The 27,216-nt window shown below is 42.5% G+C and overlaps 4 protein-coding genes across 6 annotated transcripts in view; 2 read left to right on the top strand and 2 right to left on the bottom strand.

Moving 5' to 3' along the window:
- LOC143220357 (adenylate kinase 7) overlaps nucleotides 1–6,637 on the top strand; it is a 28,249-nt gene extending 21,612 nt beyond the window's left edge. For both annotated transcript variants that reach the window (XM_076446020.1, XM_076446026.1), the window contains one exon: nucleotides 2,791–6,637. In XM_076446020.1, the coding sequence (XP_076302135.1) occupies nucleotides 2,791–3,189 (399 nt within the window). In that variant the 3' untranslated portion in view covers nucleotides 3,190–6,637. The remainder of the gene's footprint in view (nucleotides 1–2,790) is intronic.
- Nucleotides 1–11,096, bottom strand: part of LOC143220381 (synaptotagmin-10) — a 56,463-nt gene extending 45,367 nt beyond the window's left edge. Inside the window, exon 1 of the mRNA XM_076446041.1 lies at nucleotides 10,852–11,096. Coding sequence (XP_076302156.1) covers nucleotides 10,852–10,942 — 91 coding nt within the window. The 5' untranslated portion in view covers nucleotides 10,943–11,096. The remainder of the gene's footprint in view (nucleotides 1–10,851) is intronic.
- Nucleotides 11,097–16,989: 5,893 nt separating this feature from the next.
- Nucleotides 16,990–25,995, top strand: LOC143220491 (uncharacterized). Its single transcript, XM_076446131.1, has 2 exons — nucleotides 16,990–17,207; nucleotides 17,681–25,995. The coding sequence occupies exons 1-2, from the start codon at nucleotides 17,139–17,141 to the stop codon at nucleotides 17,963–17,965; spliced, it is 354 nt and encodes a 117-aa protein (XP_076302246.1). The 5' UTR covers nucleotides 16,990–17,138; the 3' UTR covers nucleotides 17,966–25,995.
- Nucleotides 22,837–27,216, bottom strand: part of LOC143220322 (uncharacterized) — a 40,063-nt gene continuing 35,683 nt past the window's right edge. For both annotated transcript variants that reach the window (XM_076445992.1, XM_076445998.1), the window contains one exon: nucleotides 22,837–23,424. In XM_076445992.1, the coding sequence (XP_076302107.1) occupies nucleotides 23,251–23,424 (174 nt within the window). In that variant the 3' untranslated portion in view covers nucleotides 22,837–23,250. The remainder of the gene's footprint in view (nucleotides 23,425–27,216) is intronic.

Below are 27,216 nucleotides of genomic sequence, written 5' to 3'. Positions count from 1 at the left end.
ATTAATCGGAAGGTTTCAATTATATAAATTCAATTGCGACGCAGTCGGGACATTATGCAATTGGATTACAGTGTAAGGGAATCACGTAATTAACTTGCTGATTAATTCAGTTAGTACGACTCTGAACGGACACAATTTTTCTGATGTTATTCTTGAATATTGCCTTTTTTATTTATTTTCATATTTTTCGTACAGCGTGTCCGGTTTAAACCGAAAAAAGGAAATGACTGACGAAGGTAGCAATACAATGTTTAATTCAAAACCTGTATTTTTTGTTGAGATGAAAACTATGTATACAATAGTATACATGTAACATGTAGACGTAATATCGTACAACCTCGAACCGAAAACTTTTTTTTGTATGGTCCATATATTGCGAAGTAGTCGAGCATACCCCGTTGTAAACGATACACACCGTGCATTTATTCATATTTCTTTATTTATGAGTTTCACGCATCGCCTATTGCGTTGTCGAAATAGCATGCCCGTGTTTTTACCTTTATTCACACGATTCCATGTTTGTTCATGTTTCGTCGGTTACAACAACTTGAATCTGATATCGAGGGATTATCGACGCCGCTAATTTTAAACTGTTTAGTTTTCTTTGCTTTCTATCGCAGAAGCAGAATGCAACGGGGGTGAATCGAGCTTTCATCTAAATAAAGCACTGCTGAAGAGTTGCTCGAAAACAGAGATATCTATGTTCTGATTCAGATATCTATGAAACAGAAATATTCTGCATCGATTGTGGGAAACCGTAGTTGAATAAAAATTCGTTGAACCCGTTAATAGGCTTTATACATCGAAAAGAACATGACAATATTCTTGGATTTATAATATTTTTCACTGTTTTGTATTTCACCCAGTTGACGTCTTCATAAATGTTGTCTACTCGTTACTTAATTTCGTCTTGCAATTCCATTGAACTTTTACGGGATTTTAAAAAGTACGGACAATTTTTCTAATAAAATTCACTCGAATAACTATCATTCCTCACGAGACTTGTTCGCTGATCGTAGGCCAGGTAAACCTCACTCGAATTTTCAACTTTGGGTAAGACTCTCTTGCAGAACTTCAAACTTTGAAAAATTCCGCTTCGACTAGAATTCGGCCAATATCGGCCACGTTGGATACATGTAGTTTGCAACACGTAGTTCGCCAAGGATCTTTCAGCTTTGAAGAAAATCCTTCGACGAGTTTGAGATAGTTGTGGAGGGTTCTAGAACCGGCTTAAAGCATCTCAAGAATGCCAGCGCGGTGCTTCGGGGTGTACGACTGTAACATTTACACGTTTGACCGTTAGCAGAACCCAGTTCATCGTAAAGTTTCTAGGATTTAGAAGAAGAAGACGGTAGAACAAATAGGTGGAGTTAATTAAAAACCGGGTCGACTCCGATTGGGGAAGGTTGAAAGAAGGAAACGCTTAGTCGATAGCCGTGCGATATACGCATTGTACAGGAAGGACAATGTAACGCGTACGAGATTACCTGGAAAAAGTGGGTCGGAAACTCGCGGGACTTGGCACGACCCATTTTTAAATGGACCGGTAAACACGACGCACGAGCATTGTGCATGCAACGGTCGAACGTTGCGTCGCATTCTCGAGAACCGTATCGAGATACATCCAGTTAGGAGTATTGTCTATCGTGTATTCCGATTGCACGCCGACCAGCAGCTTGCATCGAGCCGTTTCCCTGCGGTTGTATCGTTCACGTCAATAACACGTCGTTCATTTTTATTGGGAACAGAACACTGTCGCGTGGAATAAAGCGCCGCGCCAATAGCGTGTGATTTATTAGGGGATTCGCGGAATACGAAGCGATTCGCTACGAGACACAAGCGTTGCTTGTTCCGTGACCATTTAGATCTTTAATGTTTACAAATTTATTTATTTATACAGGTCGCATCAACATCTAGGTAATCAGGAATTACACTGCATTTTATATACACATATTTGATCTTTGATTATTTTTGATCACACAATTTGAGTACCATACTATGTTTTTTCTATTTTTCCACCTTATTGTATAATTCATAATTATACTGCACTTTGCAATTGTATTTCAATTGTGAAAACGAATTACATTGCAATTGAATTGAACGAGAGACCACAATTACAAATTAATTGAATGAAGCGACTGATTTGCGAATTACGAGATAATTGAAGACAATTTAATTGAATTACTTCGTAATTATAATTCGTGAAGTCATTCAATCGTAATTCAACACAACTCTGGGTATTAGACTGCGGATCTGAACGCGTTTATGGATTACGAAGGTTTTAGAAAATGCTAGAATATAAAATTCGACAGAATTTAGTAAGATTTTTATTTGTTTCGGATCTGCAAAGGCTGTTCCCATTAAAAATAGGATTTTGTTTCATGCCACTTTCTACAAATTTCTCTATAAAAATTGAAAACTGCATAAACATCTGCAGTCTACTGATCATGGGGAGATTAGTTCGCAGTAGTTTCAACCATAATTACTAGACTACGCATCTTTATGCAAAATAAAAAAATTCTGCATTGATTGTGGGAAGCAGGAATAAAATAAAAATTAATTTCATCCCTTAATGACTTTGTTACATGAAAGATAACATTACGATATCCTTACTTTTTTCTATTCCTTTACTGATCTATATCTCACCCTACCAAGTTCTTCATAAATGCATAAACATCCGCAGACTAATAATTACACAGTGCGGTAAATATTTGTGGATTTTAGAAATAGGATGTAGATCTTCTTGGGCCAATTTCTCTTTAAATTCACGTTCGAATACCGTCGTCGCAGGCGGAGTACCTGTTCAAGGAGAATCCGGAGGGTAAGATGTTCCACCCTGAGTACACGAGAACGATGAGATCGGTGCTGGACGCGATCGAGAAATTCGAGGACTTCGTCCTGCCGCGAGACGAGTTCGACGAGAAGGTGAGGAACTTTTTGAAGCAGAGGTCCGATCATCCCGACGGCGACAGAACGTCGGAAACCAGCGATTCCGACGTTTGCGGCGGCAAAACCGAGCCATGTATCACCCCTTGCTTCCGGTACGACGACACCATCTCGATAGAGGGCGAGGGCGAAGGCTACAGCGAGTCTCGATCCGATCGATTAACAGATCCCGACTTGGACTACGTCTTCTGTGTCGGGAAGGGAGTACCATGCCCGAGCAACAGCACACAATTCCATCATTAATTAATTTACACGTCAGGCTGCCATATTTGGCTCGGCTATGGTTGCCCGGAATTTCCATAATCTGTTTTCATGCAAGTTGAGAGTCTCTTGAGAGTTCCACCTTGCGTCGTAGGTCTAACCTGAACGTTGTTCGAAAGATCCTTTGCTTGAACTGTTCCACCGATATACAAGTCATTTCGAATGTTTCAGTGCAACTGCAAAATGCATACAGGCACGAAACAAATAAAAATTTTACAAAATTCTATCGTATTTTACATTCTAGCCTTTTTTGAACATTTTCATAGGGCATAAATTTAAATAAGTCAACTATGTTCACATGGAAAATTGATCACTCATAAACAGCTGAATGGGGAGTGCAGCTGCATCATTTTTTATTCGTTCATTCCTTCGTTCAGATTATTTGATAAAGATCAGTGGCAAGAATTGTTGTACATTGTTAACTGCGTGGGAACGTTCTGCTGAACAATTTGTTTGTGACCGCCTTTGAAATGGTGGTCCAGAGGATGGGCAGACCTTGCTGCTAAATATGTATGCGTCGCGGAAAGTGCAGGAATATCTGAAGGTGCTGCGTCCATTAGGCCACAATGTCAAGGCTAGAATTAATCGGAGTCGTTAATGAAGCTTCATCGGCCTGTCCCAAGAATATACGTAGTTCTCGCGCGAACTAAAGCTGCTGTCCATCGAATTCAACCTACAGTGAAAGATTTTCAAGTGCGAAAGCATCCGATATTCATACCGTATTTTTTTGGAAATCAAAATACACGAACATAATCGTATGCATTAGTCTCCGATGCGTCAATTCACAAGTTGTGGAAAACGAATAAAAATATATAAAAGACTAATGGTTATTGTCATGTGTGTTCGTATTTCATTATCCGAAAATATGGAATAAAAATCACATTTTTTATGGCATGACCAAATGTTTAATCAAAGGGTGAAAAAGCACGAACAATATTGTAAAATTCCACGTTTTATTTCTGGAATATTTTCGATCTACGTTTTACCATCAAAGGATTGAAAAATGGATTCAAAAACTTAATCGATATCAAACACGAATAAGAACAATGAACAGTAAAATTTCTGTTTTATACTGATCTCCACAGGTCAGTGTGGAGAGTGAGGGTTTTCTTTTCCAGCCTAATCGTTCCAGTCCCTCGTTATACGTTCTTCAAAGAGATAATAAAGCTCCATCAGTTCGGAAATAACTCTACGCGGGCGAGGACGTCAAAGCGCCAATTTAGTTGAGTTGTATTGTTCGATATCGTCGCAGCTAGTCGCACGCCAATTACAATCTTTTGCATGACCTCACGTTGCGCGTTCGAAGTACGAAAAATGGAGTTACTCTTTCCGAGAAATAACTAGGCTGAACATAGTGCTTTATTGTGGAGGATGCAATATGTCGAGGGGGTCGGGGCAGTATAAATTGGTCGTGTAGAGTTTTCAAACGTTTGTACGCGTTTGGAAATATTGGATGTTGAATAAAAAGTCGAATGTTGCACGGAAAAATCGCGCACACGTAGATACACTCCTGCATTAAATCTCCAGTCGGTTAAGCACTTTGCATCGTATTTCATTTCAATATATTTTATCCGATTCCTTTATTATATCGAATTCTTTTTCATTTATGTATGCCATACTATTTATTCTTTTGTTCTCGTGCAACGAGTTCATCGCGCGTAACAATAACAATGATTTATTTATTGTATTAACACAAGAGACAGCGGAGTTTATCTGGCCGACTTTCGAAAGCACGATTAATTCGAAGATGTGTTTGGATTCCCATAGAGATTTCCTGTCGAGAGATTTTATAATTGCTCACTCCTCATTTCTCGAGAAACTTAATAATTGCTCATTTCTTCTATCCAGAGAAATTACAGTGTCTCTCGAGAAACTTGCGCGTAAGAAAGTTATCATAGGTACGTTCCATTTATCTTCGAGAATAATTAAATGATCAAAACAATCCGGTGAACACTAACACGCCTGTTGCTAGTTTTACAAGCCAATTAGCATGTAACCGCTGATATTAGCGGCGGCGGTAGGGGAAGATGAAATAACATCTCATTAAGAAACGCAAGAAAGAGCAAAGAGAAATAATCGGATTTCTCGTTTTCCGAGAAATCAGTAACACCAGTTTCCCACATGGAAGACGAATACATTACGTTTTTGTCGGCTAGCATAAATGCATGTTCAATGAACTCCGTTTCCTGCGTAGAAGCTTCCTCGCCGACTTCGACGGGCAACGATAATCTCCGGAATAAAAGAGCACGAAAAAAAGAAAGAAGATGAAACGCGAAAAGCGTGTTTGCGCGTCGAGTTGCCGGAACGGGGCGTGTAAAATTTCAGCGGCTCAAATGCTCGACAATGTTGCGTTAATATTTCTTTGTGTGAGGACGCTCGTTGCTAAATCCGCCGGGTGACTATGCTCCAGGAGACTACGCGCTCCCTATTGAGCTGTACGAGGCCAAGGACGATGGTACCACATTGTTCCATGTCTTTAATACGACGTCGATTTGCTCTTTTCGACGCGGCTCGCCTTTTTCATATTTCCTTTGAGAATAAATGGGAAATTACGGTACACCCGGAAAACAGCCGGCTGGAACCGGTTTCACGGTCGCCCACATGCTCGGCTGGGTCGAAATTAATGGCTCGCACTTTCGCGATGCGCCGCGAAAAAATGAAAATCCAGGTAACCGATATCCGGCGATAATTTATGCACTCTTTTATCGAGAAATTCGAGAAGACTCCTTTTGCTACTTGTTTTCGGTAAATGGAAGGTTAAAACACTATCGAAATAAAAATGCACTCGGTGCTATTTCAATTCGAACATTAAACATTTTTCCTAGTTAGACTATTTGCATTCCTTATATGAATTGAATGAATGAAATGTTCAGTAATTGAATAGATACCAACATATTGAATAATGTAAACAATTTAACGTCCAATGATGAACTTCTGTATCGATCTAATATCAAAGTAAACAGTTCACACTTCGAACGCGAGGACAGTAAACCTCGGCGTACAAGGAGGAAGGATGGATAAATACAAATGATCTCCAGAGATTGTGAAAGTTAGCGCAAATTTATTCCTCCATCAGCTAGTTCGAAGGAAATGAAGTTAAGTGAAATTTCCCTTTCTTCGTCGACGCTCGTAACGAATGAAAAATAAATTGAAACGGCAATCAATTCTATCATCTCTTCAGTGTTTCACAATCTTCTTAGAATCTCTATTATTTTCGACGGTACAAACGCGTGAAGCTTCACAGTCTAATAACCTCCAGCCTCTTATACAAATGAGAATATCATAAACAAATTGAATGGCTGGCTCTCTTTCAGTTCATCTAAAAAAACATGATCGCATAATATTACGAATAAATCATCTCGAGCCGTATGTTGTGTCGAACGTTATTAACATTATCATGTTAAATCATTAATAGAATCAACAGCATTCCAGGCTGCGCACGTGAAGCTCTGCTCATTGATTAACATCGTTACTACAATCGGCAATCACGCGTGGATTTATTCACACGCTTCGTTACGCTTCATTTGTACATATTTACATATCCAGCCAAGGACAATGCAGTCGCGTGCAAATGAAAGTCACGTTCGACCAGTCGTTAAGTACGATTCATATATGATCACCTGTCTCGATAACAGATTCCTGCGAAAGGAGTTCGATTTTACGATACTTAATCCCTTGCAGTCAATGGTTCCCCCTGAGGCACCACTAACAATTGCTGTACCATTATTCAAAATATTGTTTACATTATCCAATACAGGGTGTCCCAAAATATTGCTTCAAATGATCTCAGGAATCTCCCATTTCCGGTTGTTGAAGGAATTTTGGGACACCCTGTATATCGGGGTATCTAATCAATAGACTGCGGATGTTTCTGCAATTTTCAATTTTTGTAGGGAAATTTTAAGAAAGTGGAATCACGCAGGATCTTATTTTCAGTGGTAGTAATCTTTGTAGTTCTGGAATAAATAATTTGAATAATTCCATGTTTCGCGAAAATCGTTAGAAGCCATAAATGCATTAAGATCCGCAGTCTACTAATCAATTATGTACTAAACATTTAGGTACTGTACGAGGTGTATTACACCAATTTCATATCCATAAAATCTCAAAAATCATAGAGAATGAAAATATTGTAGATCGGAAGAAATGTTTAATTTCCCAATTGAAATAGCTCCGAGTGCAAATGGTTAAACTGAATGATCAAGGGGCTCGATAGCATCATCGACGATGCAAAGCCAGATTTAATGAGACGCCCGACAACGGGCGCGGACATACTTTTTATTCGTGTAATCGCAAAAAAGTATGCCGCTTTTCTTTTTCGCCACTTTCACCGTTCGAGAGACCGGTCGACGTCGTGCCGCTTCGCTTCGCTTCGAACAGACTTCCCGTCGTCGCATAGTATCGATTGTTCGTAAATATAAATAGGATTGATGCGTGCCGGTATCGGGACCCACGCGACGCTCGCACGTGCCTGATCTTGCTTTTTTCCTGTTTCAAGTGTCCCGTGACAAATCGCGTCCCGTGAACTTCGGCCGAGTACCTCGATCCGTCATTTGTCCATTTTGCCTGGCAACGAACTCCAGGACACATCCGACGAAATGGTCCTCGCGTCGAATAGAAAGCATCGTGCGTCGTACAGTCGGCGCCAAAAGCGCTCGGGCAACAAGTAGTTTGATAACATCAGGTTATCAGTCATTTTTTTACGACGTTGTGATAAATGGAACGATAGACATGCTTGTTACTTCAACGTTGTATGGAATTCATTTAGTGTTAATATCCTTTGCTTTAAATATTTCGAAACAGGGAATACATGTATGACTTAGACCACTTTTATAATTACAACTTTGAGAAACCCAATTTAAATCGAAATTCAAATTAAACTTTCAATTATTATATTTAAATTTTTCTGATGAAAGTTCTAACGCATGTTCGTGACATTTTTCCGATTAAAACGAGAACAAACACTAGCACGTTTCTCAAACAATAAGTACTCTCGCCAACGCCATCGCCTTCTGACGGTCAAACAACGTGGAACTACGTGAAAAAGCAGATATCGCGCAAAAAAATATCGATCTCCGAGACACCCTACAGGAGAAAGTTAAACAACGCGGGCATATTTTTGGTAGCAACTGTATAATGAAAGGGAGTCGCCCCAAGCGGGGGAAGAACTTTTTGCAAGTCACTTTTCCCGTTAAAGTTCTCGCGACTCCGTCCGAGACAGGTCGACGTTGGCATAATGGAAGAACGACCCAAGAAAAGGCAAGTTACTCTAGCGTTCTACAAAGGAAACTGTTTTTACCGTGTCCGGTTTTGTATCGAGTTGTTCTCGATCGAGATTATGCAAATCTGCGAGACACGATGTCTTTTAGAAACGGTAGAGAACAGCCTCTGCGACGACGACGACGACGACGGATTACCAGTAAAAAGAGATTTCCATCCGTATATCGTTTGCATATCAATCGTATTACTTAACTAACGAAGCATTTGTCCCCACCCGGTAGCCTAAGGATACCCGTAGAAATATTACAACCGTGATAATTCCTGCCGCGAATCCGCATTTATATACGGAATTCTATGAACCGGCCCGGAACAATCACAAACAAGCTGTCACACGCGCGACACGCGTACCCCGTCGCCGAGAAATGATATATTCCACCGGTCGGATTCACCATGGCGAAACAATCGCCAAGTGATTGCATTCAACGCGCACGACAGTTAATTAGCATCTAAATAATATTCCCTAAAAACACCGGAATCGAAATAATTAACCCGCCTCCGCACCCGTAACTCGCACCGATCCTTTGAAACCGTACCCCAAATTAATTGCTCACCGTTGTCCGCGAATTCGACACGTTCCAAACAGCCGGATAATAACAACGATTCCGCGTACGTTTATGTTTTGTTGCGGAGCCGCCCCGAAATGTAAACATTTGCGCGGCACATCGAACAAGCTGCTCTATCGACTACACGTTCTATCGGGTCCATGGTGACCCAGCCGTACGGCGCGGTAACGTACGTCAACTATCGACGCACGCCTTCATACTATGAAGTTCATAGTCTTAAAAAGCCATCACTAAAAATTGCTGTACCATTATTCTAAATGTTGTTCACACTATTAAACGTGTTGGTGTTATATCAATTTTATATCCGTACAAAGAAAAGAATTAATATACGGGGTGTGGCCGGACGGGTGGTACAACCGAGCAAGGGGTGATTATTACGTGTAAAAATAAGTAGGAAAAAAGGAATAACATTATTTCGTTTGACGCTTCGTTTTCGAGAAAATCGAGTTTAAAGTTCCGCCAGGTTCGCGTGCTTCAAAGTAGAAAGTAGAATTGGTTGATATCATGGTCAGATGATTCCCTTGCAATAGCACGTGTATTCGCTGCTTTTTCAAACTTGATTTTCTCGAAAACGAAGCGTCGAACAAAACAATGTTATTCCTTTGTTTTGACGTATTTTTAAATGTAGTATCACTCCCTGATCGGCTGTACCACCCGTCCGGCCACACCCTGTATAGAATGGAATTATTTGGAAGCAATTTTAAATTGCCCATTGCAATTGAAAAACTTCTGCCTATATTAAAGAAATTGGTCGTAAAAGCGGACGTTCGCAATCGTTCTGAAAAACAAGAGGGAAACAGTCCACCGTAAGTTCTCGTTTCCGCGCCGGTTGTTGTAATTTCGCAGCACGCGTATCGACCGGCGATCGCGCTTTAAAAATAAAATCCCTGTTCGCGCGCAAGGGGGATGATGAATGTCTGGGGTTATCGAAGGAAGCCGCTAATCCGGTCTAATCGGTCGAGACCACAAGCCGCTAATCGCGTGGCTGGATTCCCACCATCCGGTTGGTGGGCGATCGTCATTGGGTGCGATAGATCGAGAGAGCGGGATCCTTAATTCCGTGAGTCAAGTTGGCCGGCTGGTGCGCCTCGAGCAGAGTATATAGACGGAAGCAGCGCGGCGCGGAACGGCCAGTATATCTGTATCTCCAAACACCTGTTAGCAGTGGCTCGTGTGGGCGGCTGGGACGCGTTGACTTTAAATTCTTGCGATTAGTCCCGGCGTTCTGAGAACGATCTCCGCCGACAACGAACTCGACGAAACCGCGGGGATTACATGTGTACGTGTTGCACCACGATACGCGTCGTCCCGCGGGAAACACAACACCACCAGCAACAAATATCAACTAGTTAGCTGCGTTCGATCCGTATACACGTCAATCCAAATCTCTGTTGCGGCGCGATAACGATAATTTCAGGAATAAATTCTTAATTTTGTATCAAATATTAGGTTAAATTCTGTTCCGACGAAAAACACGGAAGTTGTTCGGCATATTTTACATCCAGCTTTGAGAGCAGAGTTTCCTTCGCGAGATCCGATCTTTACTTGCATCTAACCGAACGAATCAACGTGGTTTTCGCGTACTTGCACGAGTGAAGAAGCGGCAAATAAAAATGTAATTATAATAGGACCGTTTGCCCGGCGTCGACGCGTATACTTGTCGTTGCTTGATCTCAATTCCGCACTGTGTGGGGTATAATTCAAACTAAATCCCGCAGTTAAGAGGTGAATATTGGCCGGTGTCGAACGATCGCTGAAAATCACCGTGTAAGAAAAAAAAAACGGACGACAACGAACTTACCGGCGTGTCCTTGGACCGAGTAGTTGGCCTCCTCGCTAGGTAGGATGGTTTCCTCGAGGATGCTCTCGGAAGCAGTCTTCACGACTCCCATGGTTGCTCGTGGTGTTCCGTCTGTTCGACGGCGGTTGTTCTACACGCTGAAAGGGGATGCGACGTAATGAGATCGTGGCACGGCGTTTACCTCGGCTTGGATCGTGCCGCGTTGTCTGCCGTTGCCGGAATGCTCGGCGCCGTTTCGCCGACTTATTGCGTCTGCGTTCGCGCCTGCGTCCGCACGATGCTCCCTTGAGCCCTCCATCCTGCTCTTCCCTCCTTGACCCTCGTGTAGATCCTACAACCCCCTATACTTCCTACCCCGCTTCCGGCCCTAGCCTAGGCCAGGCTACGCGTCACAACGTCGCACACACCGACGAACGGAACGGGACGGAACGGTGCGGGACGAGGAGGCACAGGGGAAACAAGGCAATCCCTAGGCCAGGGTGAAACACGGTGTGCGCTAGCAGGTTGGAGGGGTGACTAGGGGGTGGCCAAGGAGCTTGCCGGTACGATCGGCACGGTAGGGGGTTGCGTTCAGCAACGCTTCTCCCGCGTTTACCGGCGCGAGACGCCAGGGCGGGGTGCGGCAAACACAACACAGGGGCAATGTCGACCAACTAGGTCTCGGTGAAGGTCTCGGCTTGGCTACCCGTGCCGATAGTGCATCTCCTTTTTGCTCGACGTTTTTCCCTTTCGAACTTCCCCGTTCGTTGTTGTTCCTCTTCGCGGTTAGCTTCCTTCTTCCTCTCGCTATTTATGTACCGGGTAGCCCGACACGCCGAGGGCGATGCCGACCTAAGGGCTCGCTCGACCCTGCGATTGTTTGTTTATTTATTCTCGGATACATATCTTCCATGGGCCGAGGGGCTCGTTGTTCCTACAATATTTCTCTTCTTTCCCTCTTTTTTTTTGTTATTTTCTGATACTTATTGTTTGCTTCAGTCAGCTCTACGTTATTCATGAGCATGGTCGCTGTCACTTCTTCGCCGATCAATGGCGTGTTTCTTCTTGTTTAGTTTCACTAGTTATACTTCTTGATACATGTTTGTACTCTTTAGTATTTACCTGTTCATTTATTCGGTATTATTTCGGTTTGTCTGTTGTAATTCGAGTCAGTGTTGTGCACTCGGAACGATGCGAATCGGAAATAAACGGCTTTCTAAACTGAATGTGACATGAGAAAGCCAGTTGCGAACGTGCAACGAAACTTTTCATAAAGAGTTCGCTTTTGCAGGTGATCGATTCTGGAAATGCATTCGACATGGATTGCACACTTAGGGTGGATTTATAGTGGAGCTGCGAGCATCGATGATAGCGGCGCGGTGAAAACAAACCAACATTCGTGACAACATTTCGACACATACTAATGAAAAAGTACATATGTATTTTCTTTGTTTTTCTTTTTTTTCACCGCACAGCTCACCTCGCTGCTCCACTATAAATCCATACTTATTTATTTTGCAAACAGAGGGTGAACTCGGTTCATACACAGAGATACGGTATATGTTTTTGATATATGACGAATTTTATGGATTCGCCGTTCTCGTCGGTGGAAATATCTTCCACGCTGTAGGTGTGAATGATTACAATGACACTGCGAAACCAAATGTTGAAGCTTGTCTTTGTACTCATTCTTTTTTCGAAGATTATTGTATTCGCTTGTAGTCATTCTTGTAGAAGCGAAATAAACCCAGAAGGGTTTAAAGTGTTTAAATAAAAGGACAAAAAAATGCATCGTAAAACCCTTCAGGAACCGCTTGATCTAGATCCCAGCTTCGCCGCCAACCTAGCCACAGTGCTCGTCCATAAATCCGCTTCAACATCACCACGAGGACGCAATTTCGAATTTTCATCTTCCCGTCCGCACGCGCGTACTTTCCTCCTTTAATTACGATCGACGGCGTGTGCTCTACATCGGATCACGCCTCGTTTACTCTTACGTGTCCGCAAAAGGTATCAGTTTTCACTCGACGCGGTTCCCAGCACGTGCACGACCTTGAAACTGTACGCTGCGAGGCCGGGGGTGCTTGAACTTACACGCGGCCGAATTATCGTCACGCGTTCTCGCCATTTTACCGACCCGTCCCCGACCGGGGTAGCCTGCCCGGCACAGTATATCCTCAGCGTAGACGACGTAACATTCCTCCGGCGGTCGCATGATGAAACACCGTGTCCTATACGACACGCTAACGACGACACGCGAACCGACATCATAGCTAGACAGTCCTAGCCGTCTAATGAAAAAGCCCGAGCGTTACCTAATCACTGTTCCAATACTGCTAATTTCGCGACGAGGAAGCTTGCAACAAGTCCCAACACGCTGTCGCGCGTCGCGCCGGTGTGCTTTCACGGTAAAAATAACCGTCCAAGGATGTAGGAGACAGAGAGAAAGAGAGAGAGAGGGAGAGTTGTGAGTTTATTAATCGGAGCGTATCTCGCGAGGCTGGTGAGTTCCGACTACCCCCTCCACGCTTATTCTTCATCTCTTTCCCCGATGATCCGTTCGCCGTGGCCCGGTCCGGCCCGGCCCGGCCCGGTATTCCATCGTCATTACCCTCGCTCTCATTGAATTTCTCCGGTGCTCCGGTGCACGTCACGTGACGCGAGGTCGCACACCATACCACCAGACCTGGGCAAAAATTTTCGAGAAGAAATATTCAAAATATTACCTTACGGTCGTATAAATAAAATGCTACTTTGAATAGAACGAAAAGTTTCGACAAATCAATCATTTTTATTTCGATAACCAGATATGTACATAGAATAAAATATTTTAAAGTCGTTATGAAAACGACGCTGGAACGAAAGAGAGTCGAGAGACAGACACGACCGAAAGGACGTCTTATTTAGACGTCAAAGACGATAGAGGCGAAACAGAGAAAGAGACAAGTTGCCTTCCTCCGATAATTAATACGTTACGGTTGTTAAAAGTGTGTCCATTTATTTCGAGAAAGAGAGACTTCGTTACAATATTTTGCCCGGCACTGCATAAAACCTTCGGCCAGCTCAGCTACGAGACTTGTTGCTCGTAACAACAGAAGAGCTACGGCAACCGTGTTCCAAGACGCCCGATCCTGCTCCTCGCTTTCTCTGCCCGTCTACCTCTCGCCCAGACTACCACGGACACGTGGGCTGGATTCCCTACCCGCCTGATAAGGATGCAAGGATTTCAAGGACCGCTTCGATCGGGGTTTACCCAAGGTCGACCTCTACCTTCCCACCCCTGGAGCTCTGCGCTCGCGAACACAGTACCGCGGGCAAACCAGCCGCGCCGGCGTTCCTCTCTGATTTTAGACACCGACGACCACCCTCGTCCACACACATATCTCCCTCCTACCCCTACAGCCATCCTACACCCTCATCAACCTTATACTACACCCCTTTCACCCACTTCCCCGTCTCGCTCCACTTTCCCTGCTACACCACGGCCATACGTTCTACGTACGCGCCGCTTCAGCAACGCACTGTCGCGAATTCGACCGAAATTGCGGGCGAAATTAACTCTTTGCACTTGCAGATATTTTAACGCGAAAACTAAACGTTTCTTCTGACCTAGAATGTATCCAATCTATATGATTTTTTTCATTTTATCGATATGAAATTGGTGTAATACCTCTATATACCGAAATGGTTAGTAGTTGACTAGCTACCGATATATTTAATAATGTAAACAATATTTTGAATAATGGCACAGCAATTTTCAGTGGTGTAGATGGTTAATACACGGTGTGGTGCAATTGGTGGTACAACTTGATAATTTGAGGATTCGGTCTTCAGAAAATCGATGAAATCAACGGATTTCTCTGCGGGACCGTCTTTGCCCGTGTCAATAAATGTATAAGTGAATTCTAAGGGCAGGAAATCCAGTAAGCTACTCAGACTTCTCTTTCGAAATGACATGAAACGATGGTACTTATGGTAATGTGCTGCTTAAGAGCAATTAGGGCACTTACCAAAGGTCCGTGATGTTCATTTCATCACCAGACTGCACATGTTTATGGAACTTTCAACTTTTATAGACAGATTTGAAGATACTGCGAACACTGCAGATCGAACGTACGTGAACTACAATTTTTATAAGCCATAAATGCATAAAGTTTCTCGAGCTAGGCTACAAACCTATCCAAACAAGACCATACGTATGAGAAAGCAACGGTCACCTTAAAAACTCGGAAGCACTTCCACCTACGGAAGATTTATGATCACCATAAAACAGACCCCCCCGAAGCAGGATTGGTTTTATGTGACGTATCTTCTGAAACGACGCATAGTTCGGGAAATGATTGGAGCGAAACTTCAACCGGGACACCGTGTGTGTATCAATAAAATTTCATGTCGAATCCAATTCAAATCGAGTCAGATTTCCGTGAACAATAAATACATATATGCGTTCGAGATGCTTGTAGATAATCGGAGACAAGTCTCCGGATGCTACTTCGGCAAACGGCATCTATATATTGAAGAATTTTCTGTGTTTAATCTTTAAACCTTTTCGAGATGAAAATAAACAATCAACGAAAGCCGCGCAGAGAGTTAAAAAAACTATTTCGAACTTCCATTTGCGGACCGATAGGGAAAAAACGAACTTCCATGCAAACCTGATTGTATTTATCGAAAAATAAAAAACTCGGCGAATTCGGTGAAATCTGCAACAGCGTTCGTGCATCGATCCGATGATCTGTGGATTTGGTCACGCGTGCAACCGTACGCATGCAATGGCGCAACTGGTGTAGTCGCCGATCGATTTGAGTTCATTGTATGCTGACGTAGCGGCGTTGCATCCTCGACTTTTTCCCTGGGTTGCCTGGGACAACGCAGGCCGTGTATGCGCGCGCGCGCCTATAAGAACGTTTCTCGGCGTTTCGTCCGCGGCCACGTGTCCTAGACCGCTGCAACCTGGATACGCGCCGCTTTGTCTAGTACCGAGTCAAGGTCGACGGTGCTCAATCCCGTGTCCCTCCTCGTCATTCAGACTTTTTCCCCTGAATGGCTGTCTTTCCACTTTTTCGTCTCGATGGGAAGCTGATCTCATCAGCCGATCGTGTGAAACTGGATTTTATCTTTATTCTTTCGGTTGGTTCCGGGCTTTTTTCTATTTCTCCGATTTACTTCTGCGGTGGCACTAACATTGAGCCAAAGTCGACCTCAATGCCATGTCCCTCCTCGTCATTCACAGTTTTTCCCCTGTAATGGCTGCTTAACACTTTTGAAACTGGATTTTTTCTTTATTCTTAGGATTGGTGGGTTCTCTGAGCCTTTTTCTATTCTTCCAACTTGTTTCTGCATGAGGCATTAACATCGAGTCAAGGTCGACGGTGCTGAACCCTTTCTTCTAAATTGTCTGTTTGCCATTTTTCTAGATTCTTGCAGATCATTGACCGTGAAAGTCGATTTTCTTTTATTTAGTCCGCTTTCTTACTTTTAACTATCTTCCGGTCGTTGTATCGTGTTCAACACAGCCGTGTCCTCGCTTTTTCAAAGGCGGTTTCATGTTTCAGGAAAGCACAAAGAAATTCTGGACATCATCTGTTTCTGTCGAGCTCTTGTCATTTATATGTTTATTATTATACGCGTATGTAAATGCTCTTCTCTACATCTTTACTGACTTTAATGAATTTCAGAAAGGATTTATTTCACCGTGGAAAATGCAGAACTTCTAGAATATCGACTATCACTCTGTAACAAGAAACGAGTCTTCCCAATATTATCCGTCATTATTCCTTCTAAAATATGGTAATCCTTTCAGAGTCCCGTGATCCACATTGACGTCACGAGTCAGCCATCAAGCCAGGACGTTGATTGCTAACGGCTTAGGTCGCGAACGTCGATACTTAATAAGTATTCACGACGAAACAACTCTAAATGTCACCGTGTACTCTAGGCAAGCTTAATAATCAGGCCTATTAAGGAGCGTCCATCACGCTCCGTGTTCGATTAAACTTTTTAATAGAATCAACGAAAGAGGCCGGCGTTCGACTAACGGTTATTAGTTATGCGGCTGGTCACGTGTACCGCCACTGAAATTGTTTAATGGTCAAGTGTACCAATCGATAGCCGTCATCAGAGGGTGTCGGCGCATTAGCCGGGCGTTACAGAGTCGGATGAAACTTTAGAGCCACCTCCAGCTACTCCGGTATCGATTCTTCGAGCGCAATTCCGCACCGCGAGGCCCGGTCGAGCTGAGTCGATCTTTTGTTCGACAATTCAGTGCTCCGAGCGATCCCGAGCTGTTCTGAAATAACCCGGCTGCGATGCAACGGCGCACGGTTAAATTTACACCGGTTCACCAGCCGCGGCAGCGTTCACACATTGAACGCCACGTGAGTTACATATGTCTCAATCATTACAAGACTGCGGATTTTATGCATTTATAATTGAAGATGTACAATGTACACATGTTAAAAATATTTAAGGACACCAATGAATTAGTTTCAGCTTAATAGGACACTGAAAAGAAGAATACTATTTTTATTTGGCTCCTGTGTCCTGCAATCATTGCGAATATTTTTTATTTTTCATAAAGATCTGCAGCCTACTCGAGCTATTCTAACTCGAAGATGAAACATTTCTTCCGACCTAGAATAATTCCCTTCTTTCTTTTCATTTTTATTATGGATATGAAATTGATACAACGTCTCGTACAATACTTAAATATTTTTTGCAATTGATTAGGTACCAAGATATTTTGAATAATCTTCACAATATTTTGAATAATGGCGTGTTAAGGGTTAATATTGGATATCAAGGTTATTCGAGTGGCTCGTCTTAGACGACTGATCCTGTATTTTTACAGAAACGGTGTCCCACGGTGGACGATCGAGCCAGCGGATTAAAATCCCGACCGGAAGGTGTCGTTCCCCCGGACACACGCGACAATGTACGTGACGTTCCGTTGACAACGCGAAGGCGTGCTTCACCGCAACAAGGCCGCCGATCTAACACCGTTAATAAACGGAATTTAAATAGAACCGTTGATCCGTCGCTAACGAACTTGCATAACTGGCACGGCCTATGTTCAAGCCTGTTCGTCTACCGAACCGCGATTTCCGATCTGGAAAGTGCAGTGGCCTTCCACTAAAATCGGTCAAATTCGCTTGAGTCGGCCTTCACTTTTTATCCTACCTCATTACACAAGATTAGAGAATGAATGAGATAACGTCACTTAAGTCTTACTCGCAAGAAATGAATCAATTGCCGGTTTGACGCTGTTTGACAAAGTTTCACGCGGATAAAACTAAATGGTAATCGCACGGAAACAGATCAGGACTGCAGAGAGAGTGGTATAAAACTTTCCTCGCTGATGTATTTCAAAGTTTAAACTCATAAAGCTGGAAGGAACGAGTTTTTAACTTTTTGCTATCCATTTTTAACTTCATGAAAATAACTAAACGTTGAAACGTTTGTGGACAACTGTTGACAGTAACTTTATTACGCGGGCGAATTACTGGCTTCAAATCACTTCAATGTATTTGTGGCCAAATGGCCGGACCACAGAGCTGGGGAAAATAGTATTTTAAATAGTAAATAGTAAATATATATAATCCTATTTATTTTAAAGTATGTGTACTACTTTAAAAATAAAATATTTTATTCCATGCAGTAATTTTCTAAAATAAAATAATTTATTAGACGCAGTAATTTATGAAAATAAAATAATTTATTTGACGCAGTAATTTTTTCGAAAATAGTATTTTATTTGAAGAATCTTGACAATATTTATGTTTTGTCTTTATTTTCAATTTTAATTTTAAATATTATTGCTGAAAATAATGGTTCGAATTCAATACATTTATGAGTGTAAATCGTTTCTTAACGATAAGATAGACAATGCAAAAAGTAAAATATTTTATTTCGTGTTTCTGATTGTTAAAATAGGAATATTTTATTTTGTGGATCAAATTGTTCAGATAGAAACTATTATATTTAACAACTATTTTCTTTCACCAAAATAAAATCTAAAATATTAAATAGTATTTGAAATATTTGTTTCGCCAAATAACGCCCACCTCTGGGCCGGATGGGTGATACAACCGAGCGGGGGTGATTCTACATGTGAAAATAAGTCGAAAAAACGGAATAACATTTTTTCGTTTGACGCTTCGTTTTCGAGAAAATCGAGTTTGAAGTTCCGCCAGGTTCGCGTGCTTTAGTCTATGCAGAAAGTAGAATTGGTTGATATCATGGTCAGATGATTCCCTTGCAATAGCACGTGTATTCGCTGCTTTTTCAAACTTGATTTTCTCGAAAACGAAGCGTCGAACAAAACAATGTTATTCCTTTGTTTTGACGTATTTTTAAATGTAGTATCACTCCCTGCTCGGTAGTACCACCCGTCCGGCTACATCCTCTATATTATAGAAATGCAAAACCGAGATTACTCAGGTTTTTTTACTTTTACTTTCTATAATGGCATAATTATAAAGTTTAAATGATCTCGCCGCACGTAAGATTCCGATTCGCACCTCTCGTTCTCGGTACCCGAGATAAGCGGAAATTACGGTGTTGTGTTTCTTCACGGTTACTCGGAATTGTTAAACAAGGCAAACGAGGTGTAGACGCGGAGCGCACGTGCGGCTTTCCACGGTGGTTTTGCGTTTCACGATTTGAGTTTGGCTGACGCGACGTTGCATCATAAATTCGGTGTATTGCGACATCGCATGCCAGCTAATTGCTCCCTATCCGGTGCGAATATACTTTTTGAAGTGTAGAGTATGCGATCGATTCGGCTTATTACACGTTCAATTCAACGAAGATGCTTCATTGGTACATCACATACGCTAAAACCATTAGCGGCTAGCACCGGTTCTATTAAACCCCCGTACTCGCTACGCAGCTGGCAACGAAGTGGTGCTGCCCACACTTTGCTTCCATTTCGTATTTTATTTGTCCGCCTGTAATTGAAATCGGGGTGATTGCTTTGCTGACTCCACTTTAGACACGCAAAGCAATATCTGTAAAGAAAATAAAATAATACGGATATGGTAAATGCTGATTTTCACGGTTGTTGCTACTTCTCTGTTTGCTGTCCAGTGCTTTTGTGCTATGGAAATTATTTTTCTGTTGTATTGTGCCGCTCTGTTGTTTTCATCTGGTACGTTTATTACATTTCTTTGATGTATGTCAGGTTGTCATTCTTTTTTTTTTGCCTGGCTCGTTTAAAGTTTGTTATTGCAGTCGAGATTATTCCTCCTGCAAGACGCAAACACAGTTACTGTGTTCGAATAGTCGATATTTTATAAACGCCTCGTGTCGTATTCATTTAGTTGTCACAAGTTCAGTTACCAGACAGGTTACAAACATTTATTCAACTAGTGTATGTATATATTTACTTTTACATTGAAATATTATCGTATAACAGCTACATCTGACCAAAATAAAACAGTAAAATCAGGCTGGAAGCTTGTATTCTTCAATTATCATTTTGTTGAAGATAAGTAAGAGTCCGGTGATTTACGGAAGGGATTGTAGATCCGATAACGACGCGATCTACAACAATCTCATCCGCGCGCAGTCAGCGACGTTCCCAGGGCCGCTGTCAGATTTCTCACCTTGTCCGTCCACACGACGGAAAGGTTCACACGCGTGTGAAATCCGCGATTAACGAGCACGCCGCGAGTTCCGCAATTAAAGGTTCCAGGGAACCGGAAGCTCGTCTTTCCTGGACGACATCGGTTCTCCTCAGCGACGCATCGTCTCCGTCCTATATTTCTTTTTTATGCATCTCGACGGAACCTACTTTACGCGGCCGATTCAGACGATGATGCAATTAAACGCGGCCAAGACCGAAGGCTGGCATTGTGCCGTCTTCTTTTCTTCCCTGTCCTTTTTTTCCATAGCTAAATGAAATAACGTTCGAAACCGACCTTTTTCTCGCGGAATGAGGTTTGCAATCGTAAACCAGATCTCCGCGGCGGCGCACACTGCGTTGACAATGGGCAGAAAGAACATCATGTTCGTATTATTAACCTTCGTGGACGTACAAAGTATTCGTACACCTTTGGAAAACGAATAACTTTTTCGAAATTCGACTCAACAGCTTGAGATTTTTTTCAGACGTTAGAAGGATTCTTTTACTAGCTAATGTGTAAATAAAAAAGGTCACGATTTTTACATTTTTCGTCTGAGCCTGTAATGAAAATTTAAAACACTTTAAAATACTTTAAAACAGTTTATTAACTTGTTTATAATCAGGACTAACGACCTGACTTTTCTTTAATGTTAGAAGAATTGGTTTAGCAAATGACATGCAAGATTTTTAAAAAATTGTGATTTGCAAGAATGACATAAGAAAATAAAAAAGACACTTTCTAAAACTTTTTTATTAGAGCCTGTAATGAACGTTTCACTTCAAACCTGTACATATCTCGACCTTGAAACGACCTCGGCCAGTAAATTCCTGAGATGTTGATGTTGTCAGAAGAGGTAACGACCTCTGATGTTTTTTTCCTGTCATCCTGTAAGTATGACAACATAGTACCGCAACTAGAGATTTCGACGCTCGGATAATACGATTGCCCACTTCGGTAGATCGTGGTGGTGATCAATATCATCGAGATGACTTGATCCAATAAGGAGAAACAGGAAAAACAGCTCCGTAGATTTGGTCCGCAACAAACTTATACCGGCCATAATACATCCCAGGCTGAAGGGAATATATTGTGGCGGATCATCCCTCTGGAAATGGAATGATTCATCCGGATGACTTTCTCTGGCAGTCGGTGGCCGGGGATAATCGCGCGGAAGTAATAAAATGGAACAACAGGCATAAATCCGACGAGCAGGCGATCCATAGTGTTCCTAGGATAGTTGGGCAAGCCTACAGTCTTATTATAGCAAAATTGAGTAGATAACATTCAAAATTGATCGAAAATATGATTTCCTTTATTGAAATCATTAGGGGAAGAAATAAATTGCGATCGATACGGACAATTCCATGGAAAATTTATAAAATTGAAGATGTTAATATATGATTTCGATTGATACAGACAATTCTAATTTTGCATAAAGATCCGCAGTCTGATTCTTATGTTTGTCGACTTCCTCTTTGATAGAATCGATATTTCTTGCTTGTTATAGTAACTGATGGGATTTTTCAAATAATTTCAGTCGATTTTGTGAGTTGCTATCAAGCGGGATCAAGATTGACGGAAGACGGAAACTCAAAGCAGAGAAATGGAAAGCCCGGCGCGTCGATCTCGGCATCCTCGAACGGAATCCGCCGAACGCGGCCCAGTAATCGGAGCACAAAGAGTTATGCGGCACAGTTAGCTTACTTTCGCTGCATGATCTGATTACGACGCAAAAGAGTCTCGCAATTAACGCGGAGTCGGTCGTTTAATCCGTCACGGACCGAGATCCGAATCTTTCACGTGGTACGGAGCGAGTGCCGGGTCTGCGAGATTTATTAGTCGGAACTTTTCTCGATCCGATTTTCCCGCGGTCCTTCCTTATGCGAACGGTTGGCGTGTTTGGCTCGTTCCACTTGCCAGGGAAACCCAGACATCGATCTTCGTGCGTTTTCAGCGTTGATCAGCGAGGAACGTATTACCTACCGGCGATTGCTTAACGCTTTTTAGAAATCTATGATTCATGATTGTGTAGAAATATAGTCAGCTAAGACTGTTTAAGTTATTCGACTTTTCGAAAGAAATTGTAAAACGTTATTTACTAAACTAATTCTTCTAGCCTTACAGAGAAATTGAAGTCGTTTGGTCCATTCATAAAAAAGTATTATAATTCTGATTTAAAGTGTGTTGAATTAGTAATGCTCGTTAGTGTAATGATTTAACTAATATCATAGTAGACTGAAACAGGAGCGCGCGCGGGTAGCTCCGTCGGGAACGAATGGATTCTCATAAAAGCGCGATAGTCGTGTCGTAAAAAAAGAAGGAGCGGGCAGGCAGGAAACGAGGAGCGGCGGTGGAAAAAGAGAAGAGAACAGCGATCGGATCAGTTGCATATTACAAAACATTAGATAAGCTTTATTAGCCGATATTTTACAGTTCACGGTCGTGGTCGCGCAATCAGCGTCCGCGGATCGTGTTCAGTAGTCGGGGTCGAGCATACAAGCGCCGCTGTTATCTCGAATTCCCGGATCGTGCTCGTGGCACTCGATTCGTTGGATCCGTGAGCGGGAGATTTCCGGGAATGGGGAGGCGCGACTTTATTGGGATGATCGTTTTCCCCATCCGGAAAATCTAAGACAGAATTCGAGCGGGTTTTTGCGAGCAGCGCTTGCACGCTCGGGCAATATACGCTCGGGTAGCACCTTAGTCTTAAATAGAGAGTGGTGTAGAGCCTGCGGGGTCCGGAGCCTGGCCTCGAGGACGATGGTGGGTCTCGATATGGCGAGCCTCTCGTCCTTCAGCAATGGGGACAGCGAATCAGACCGTTCACGTCGCATTTCGCGCATTTCAGCGCGACGAATTCCGCGGTGAAGTCGTTGCGGTGCACGGACCTCTTGCTACCGTTGCACACGGGGCACAGCTGCCATTGGTAGCCGCCGCAGAACAGGCACACCGTGCACGCGTCGTCGCTCTGGAAATGAAAATGACAGTCGCTATTTATTTTACTTTGTTTTATTGAGAAAAAACCGGACTACATTCGGACCTTTGTTACGTTATTTATTACCAGACCGTTCACCGTTATGCAAAATACAAATTATTCCTATCAATTGCACGAAACGTTTGCCGGTTAGATATTTCTCTTTTCCTGCAATAATTTTAGTTATTTGTTACCCTTCGTACAAAATAATAATTATCTCTATCAGTTGCTCGAAACGGGAGCCAAATAGAAATGTCTTTTATCCTGCAACGATTTTAGTGGCTTTAAAATAACATATCGACGTTCTACATTGCAATATGATTATCAATTAAGGCAGATTTCATAACCGAACGAATCGGCAACCGAGCGGGATAATCTGCATAAGCATCGGCAATCGCACAGCAAGTGATAATAAATAATACGGATCGAATTATACGGCAGCGACGATGGTGATCGGTAACTTTATAAATTATGCAGATCGAGCATCTCGTTTAATTAGAAAGCTCGGTGTGTCAGGTGGTTCGGTAGGCGGTGTAATTGCAGAACGCCGCGGTAATATAGTTATCCAAGTTGTAGAATGTTGCTCGTAGCGTATAGTTGAACGGGCGTTGCACTATAACACGGCTAACACGAGTCGGAAAGGGTAAAGCGAAGCGAAGAACTGCTCGATTGAGAGATATCCAAGCGGTTTCTTCTGTGATTGTTCGTGTCTGCGGTCGACGGGGTGAGATTGTTCAGGGGGGACCATAAAACGCGAGTGACAATCCTGGTTCCACGTTAATTTTCAACCCATGCGGTTTCGTCGACACCGGTTACGTAACGCGGCTTTCACTTTTACTAATTTTCAGCTGCATTCTTCGGGAAATTCTCGCGGCGGCGATGCGATGTGGGCGATATGGGAAACAAGAATAGATACTTTGGCTTACGCTGATCTGCGTCTCGAAAATATGGATCGACCAGCCACGGACACTTTCACTTTGCTATAATATCCACGCGGTAGAGCCCACTATTGTTTTAACTACGCCTCCGCGCTCTTCTATTTTAATGTATTATAAAAAGAGTCCTACGGATGACGCGGGCAGGAAAATCGTCATGCAATATTCTTGCAAGCATGCATTAGGGTCATGGATGCAGTGGAGGCGTTGGACCGTTTTGATCACAGTCAATATGGTGGCAGTAAATGTGTTTTATAAAATCTGTTCAGAACTGCTTAACTAGTTTCCAGGATTGCAAACTCATTTCTCGATAATGCAAACGATGGGGTTTTTCACTAATCAAAAGCGCCCAGATAATGTGCAACGCTAAATAATAATTACGGGAAGAATTAACTTTCAATTTAGTTTCTATTCCTTGCAATCGATGCAGACAATTTTTATTTTGCATAAAGATCCACAGTCTAGTTATGACTCTTCTAAAAACTATTATTTTAAGAGGGTGACCTCTCGTTTCGACTCGTTAGATTCGTGCCGACCATCATTTCGACTGGTGTTAGGTCACCAATTCAACAAATTCGACAAAATTTCAACAGATTCATCAAACGCTTCCCTTTCACTCGTAATCGGTTTATTGCTCCACCGCCGTCCTCACACCCACGAACCGAATACTACAATGAATCTAAATGTACAGCGTTACTGAAACTGGTTCAAAGCCAACGAAGATCACCGAGAATGCTATCTCTCCGCAGCCAGGAATACGACACACGACCTTGCGTGAAATTGCGTGTCCTCCGCGAATCGACATTCAAACAGCTCGACGAAAGTTCACGAAACTTTGCCGGCTCCATGTCAAAACCTACGGCCGGTTTTCCTCGTCGTAAAGAATACTTTTGCACAACTCCGCGAGTATAAATTAAAACGAGGTACGAACGTTGCGCAGCGGCATTTCTTGAAGCCGATGGGAAACCGTACTAAATGGAATCCACCTGGGTATTGACACAACGTCAATACACGATTCTTCGACGAGAGTTTCACCTGAGCAGGGATGACGCGGTACGCTTGGCATTCAGCGCGTTAATGAAACAAAACGTGTGCATGCCTTGCGAGGAAAGATGAGAATAGCGATGATACACGTTACGCAAGAATTGCGTAAAGATTCCAGCTGGCGAAAGGATGCGGCGTGGGCGTCGTTGAATTACCTGTTTTTCCGACCCATCGAACTATTGTAATCACTAGACTGCGGATTTTATGCATTTATGACAAACATGAGCACGTGCGATTTAAAGCAGTAGACGAATGACGAAGATTCAAGGGTATTGGTGTATTAATTTCAGCTTAATAAGACAATTAAAAGAAAAAATGAATTTTCTATTTGGCTCCTGTGTCTTGCAATGAATGCAAACATTTTTATATTGGTAATTGCGACGTACATAATTGAAACTAAATTGTTTTGGGCCTCCTGGGTGTTATATGAGCGTTCGGGACAAAAGTTGTAACTATAGACTGCGGATCTTTATGCAAAATAAAAATTGTCTGCATCGATTCAGAAACAATCAGAAACTGAATCGAATGTCATTTCTTCTGATGATGAATGAAATTTTGGATTTCATCTACTCAATCTTGCTACAAATGCATAAAGATCCGCAGTCTAGTCATAACTCTTAAACTAACAATAAGTAATTTTCGAGTAAAGTATCTTAATAACAAATTTAATACTAAATCAGTACTTATCAAATTGGCAAGACAAGTTCAACGAGCTAAATTACAACGCTTGAAGTAACGCTGAAATAATTCCCGACTAAATATTCAACTATGCGCCGTCATGCTCAAGCCGCTCCCCGCAGATTTCGCATAATCACCGCGTAAAATATTCCTCCGTGAGGAGGCAGATGCACTCGTACGATGTACAGTCTCGGAACTAGTTAATTGTCTTTCAGCTCCGCTTGCTTTGGCTACATGTTAACGCTGATTAAAGCAGGCGACCTTGAGAGGCCTGCTCGAACGATACCGCTTAACAAAATGTCGCGCACCATCCGACAACTTCTTCCCGACACATATTTCTCGGCTCTCTATCCACGAATGCGAACGAGGTGATCGTTTCTCATTCAGGACGTTCAATTACTGTCATTTCTGTTTACGTTTCTTCTCCCGCTTTGTTGGCTACCGACCTCGATTTGTTAATGGAGAGCCGGTTTTAGTAATGGCGGTGCTCGAACAAAGAGCTACCACGGGTCCCCAATTAGAAACTGACTTCCTCGGCGATGAGAGCGAAACCCGTCGACTCAGAAATCTCGATAAGAATCGAACCATATATACTTCCGACACCATTGATGATTTAACACCGTCGCGACCGGAAACCCGCTACATGTTCACTGTCGAATCGGCTGTCGTGAAAGTGTCGGGAAGTCGAAGTGATTTATCGAGTCTACAATGTTTCTTCGCATTTCTTTTGCTGTGATCAATCTTAGCGTTCTCGCGTCGCTACATAAAGCACTTCGATTGTCCAGGATTTTTATGCTGATCTGAATTGAATGAATACTGTGCCTTCGTATTACAAAGAATTTGTGTTTTTTGTATTGAGGAAATCTCGTAAGAGATTTATTACAACGTTTGGTACAAACAAAGCCAAACTACGCAGAGCAAGTACTTCGATTGTTCAGGATTTTCATGCTGATCTGAATTGAATGAATACTGTGCCTTCGTATTACAAAGAATTTGTGTTTTTTGTATTGAGGAAATCTCGTGAGAGATTTATTACAACGTTTGGTACAAACAAAGCCAAAGTAAGTACGCAGAGCAAGTAATTCTTTTCGTAATTCGTTAATTGAAAGTTCTGTCGTGCTTGAAATGA

This window comes from Lasioglossum baleicum, chromosome 2 (genome assembly GCF_051020765.1).
Source record: "Lasioglossum baleicum chromosome 2, iyLasBale1, whole genome shotgun sequence".
NCBI classification, from domain to species: domain Eukaryota; kingdom Metazoa; phylum Arthropoda; class Insecta; order Hymenoptera; family Halictidae; genus Lasioglossum; species Lasioglossum baleicum.
Note: the sequence above shows the minus strand (reverse complement) of the source record. Positions and strands in the feature narration are given on the sequence as shown.

Coding starts and splice junctions, on each gene's coding strand:
- LOC143220491 (XM_076446131.1), top strand. CDS start 17,139: ATGCAACGGCGCACGGTTAAATTTACACCGGTTCACCAGCCGCGGCAG. Junction 17,208..17,680: donor GTTCACACATTGAACGCCAC/GTGAGTTACATA, acceptor GTATTTTTACAG/AAACGGTGTCCCACGGTGGA.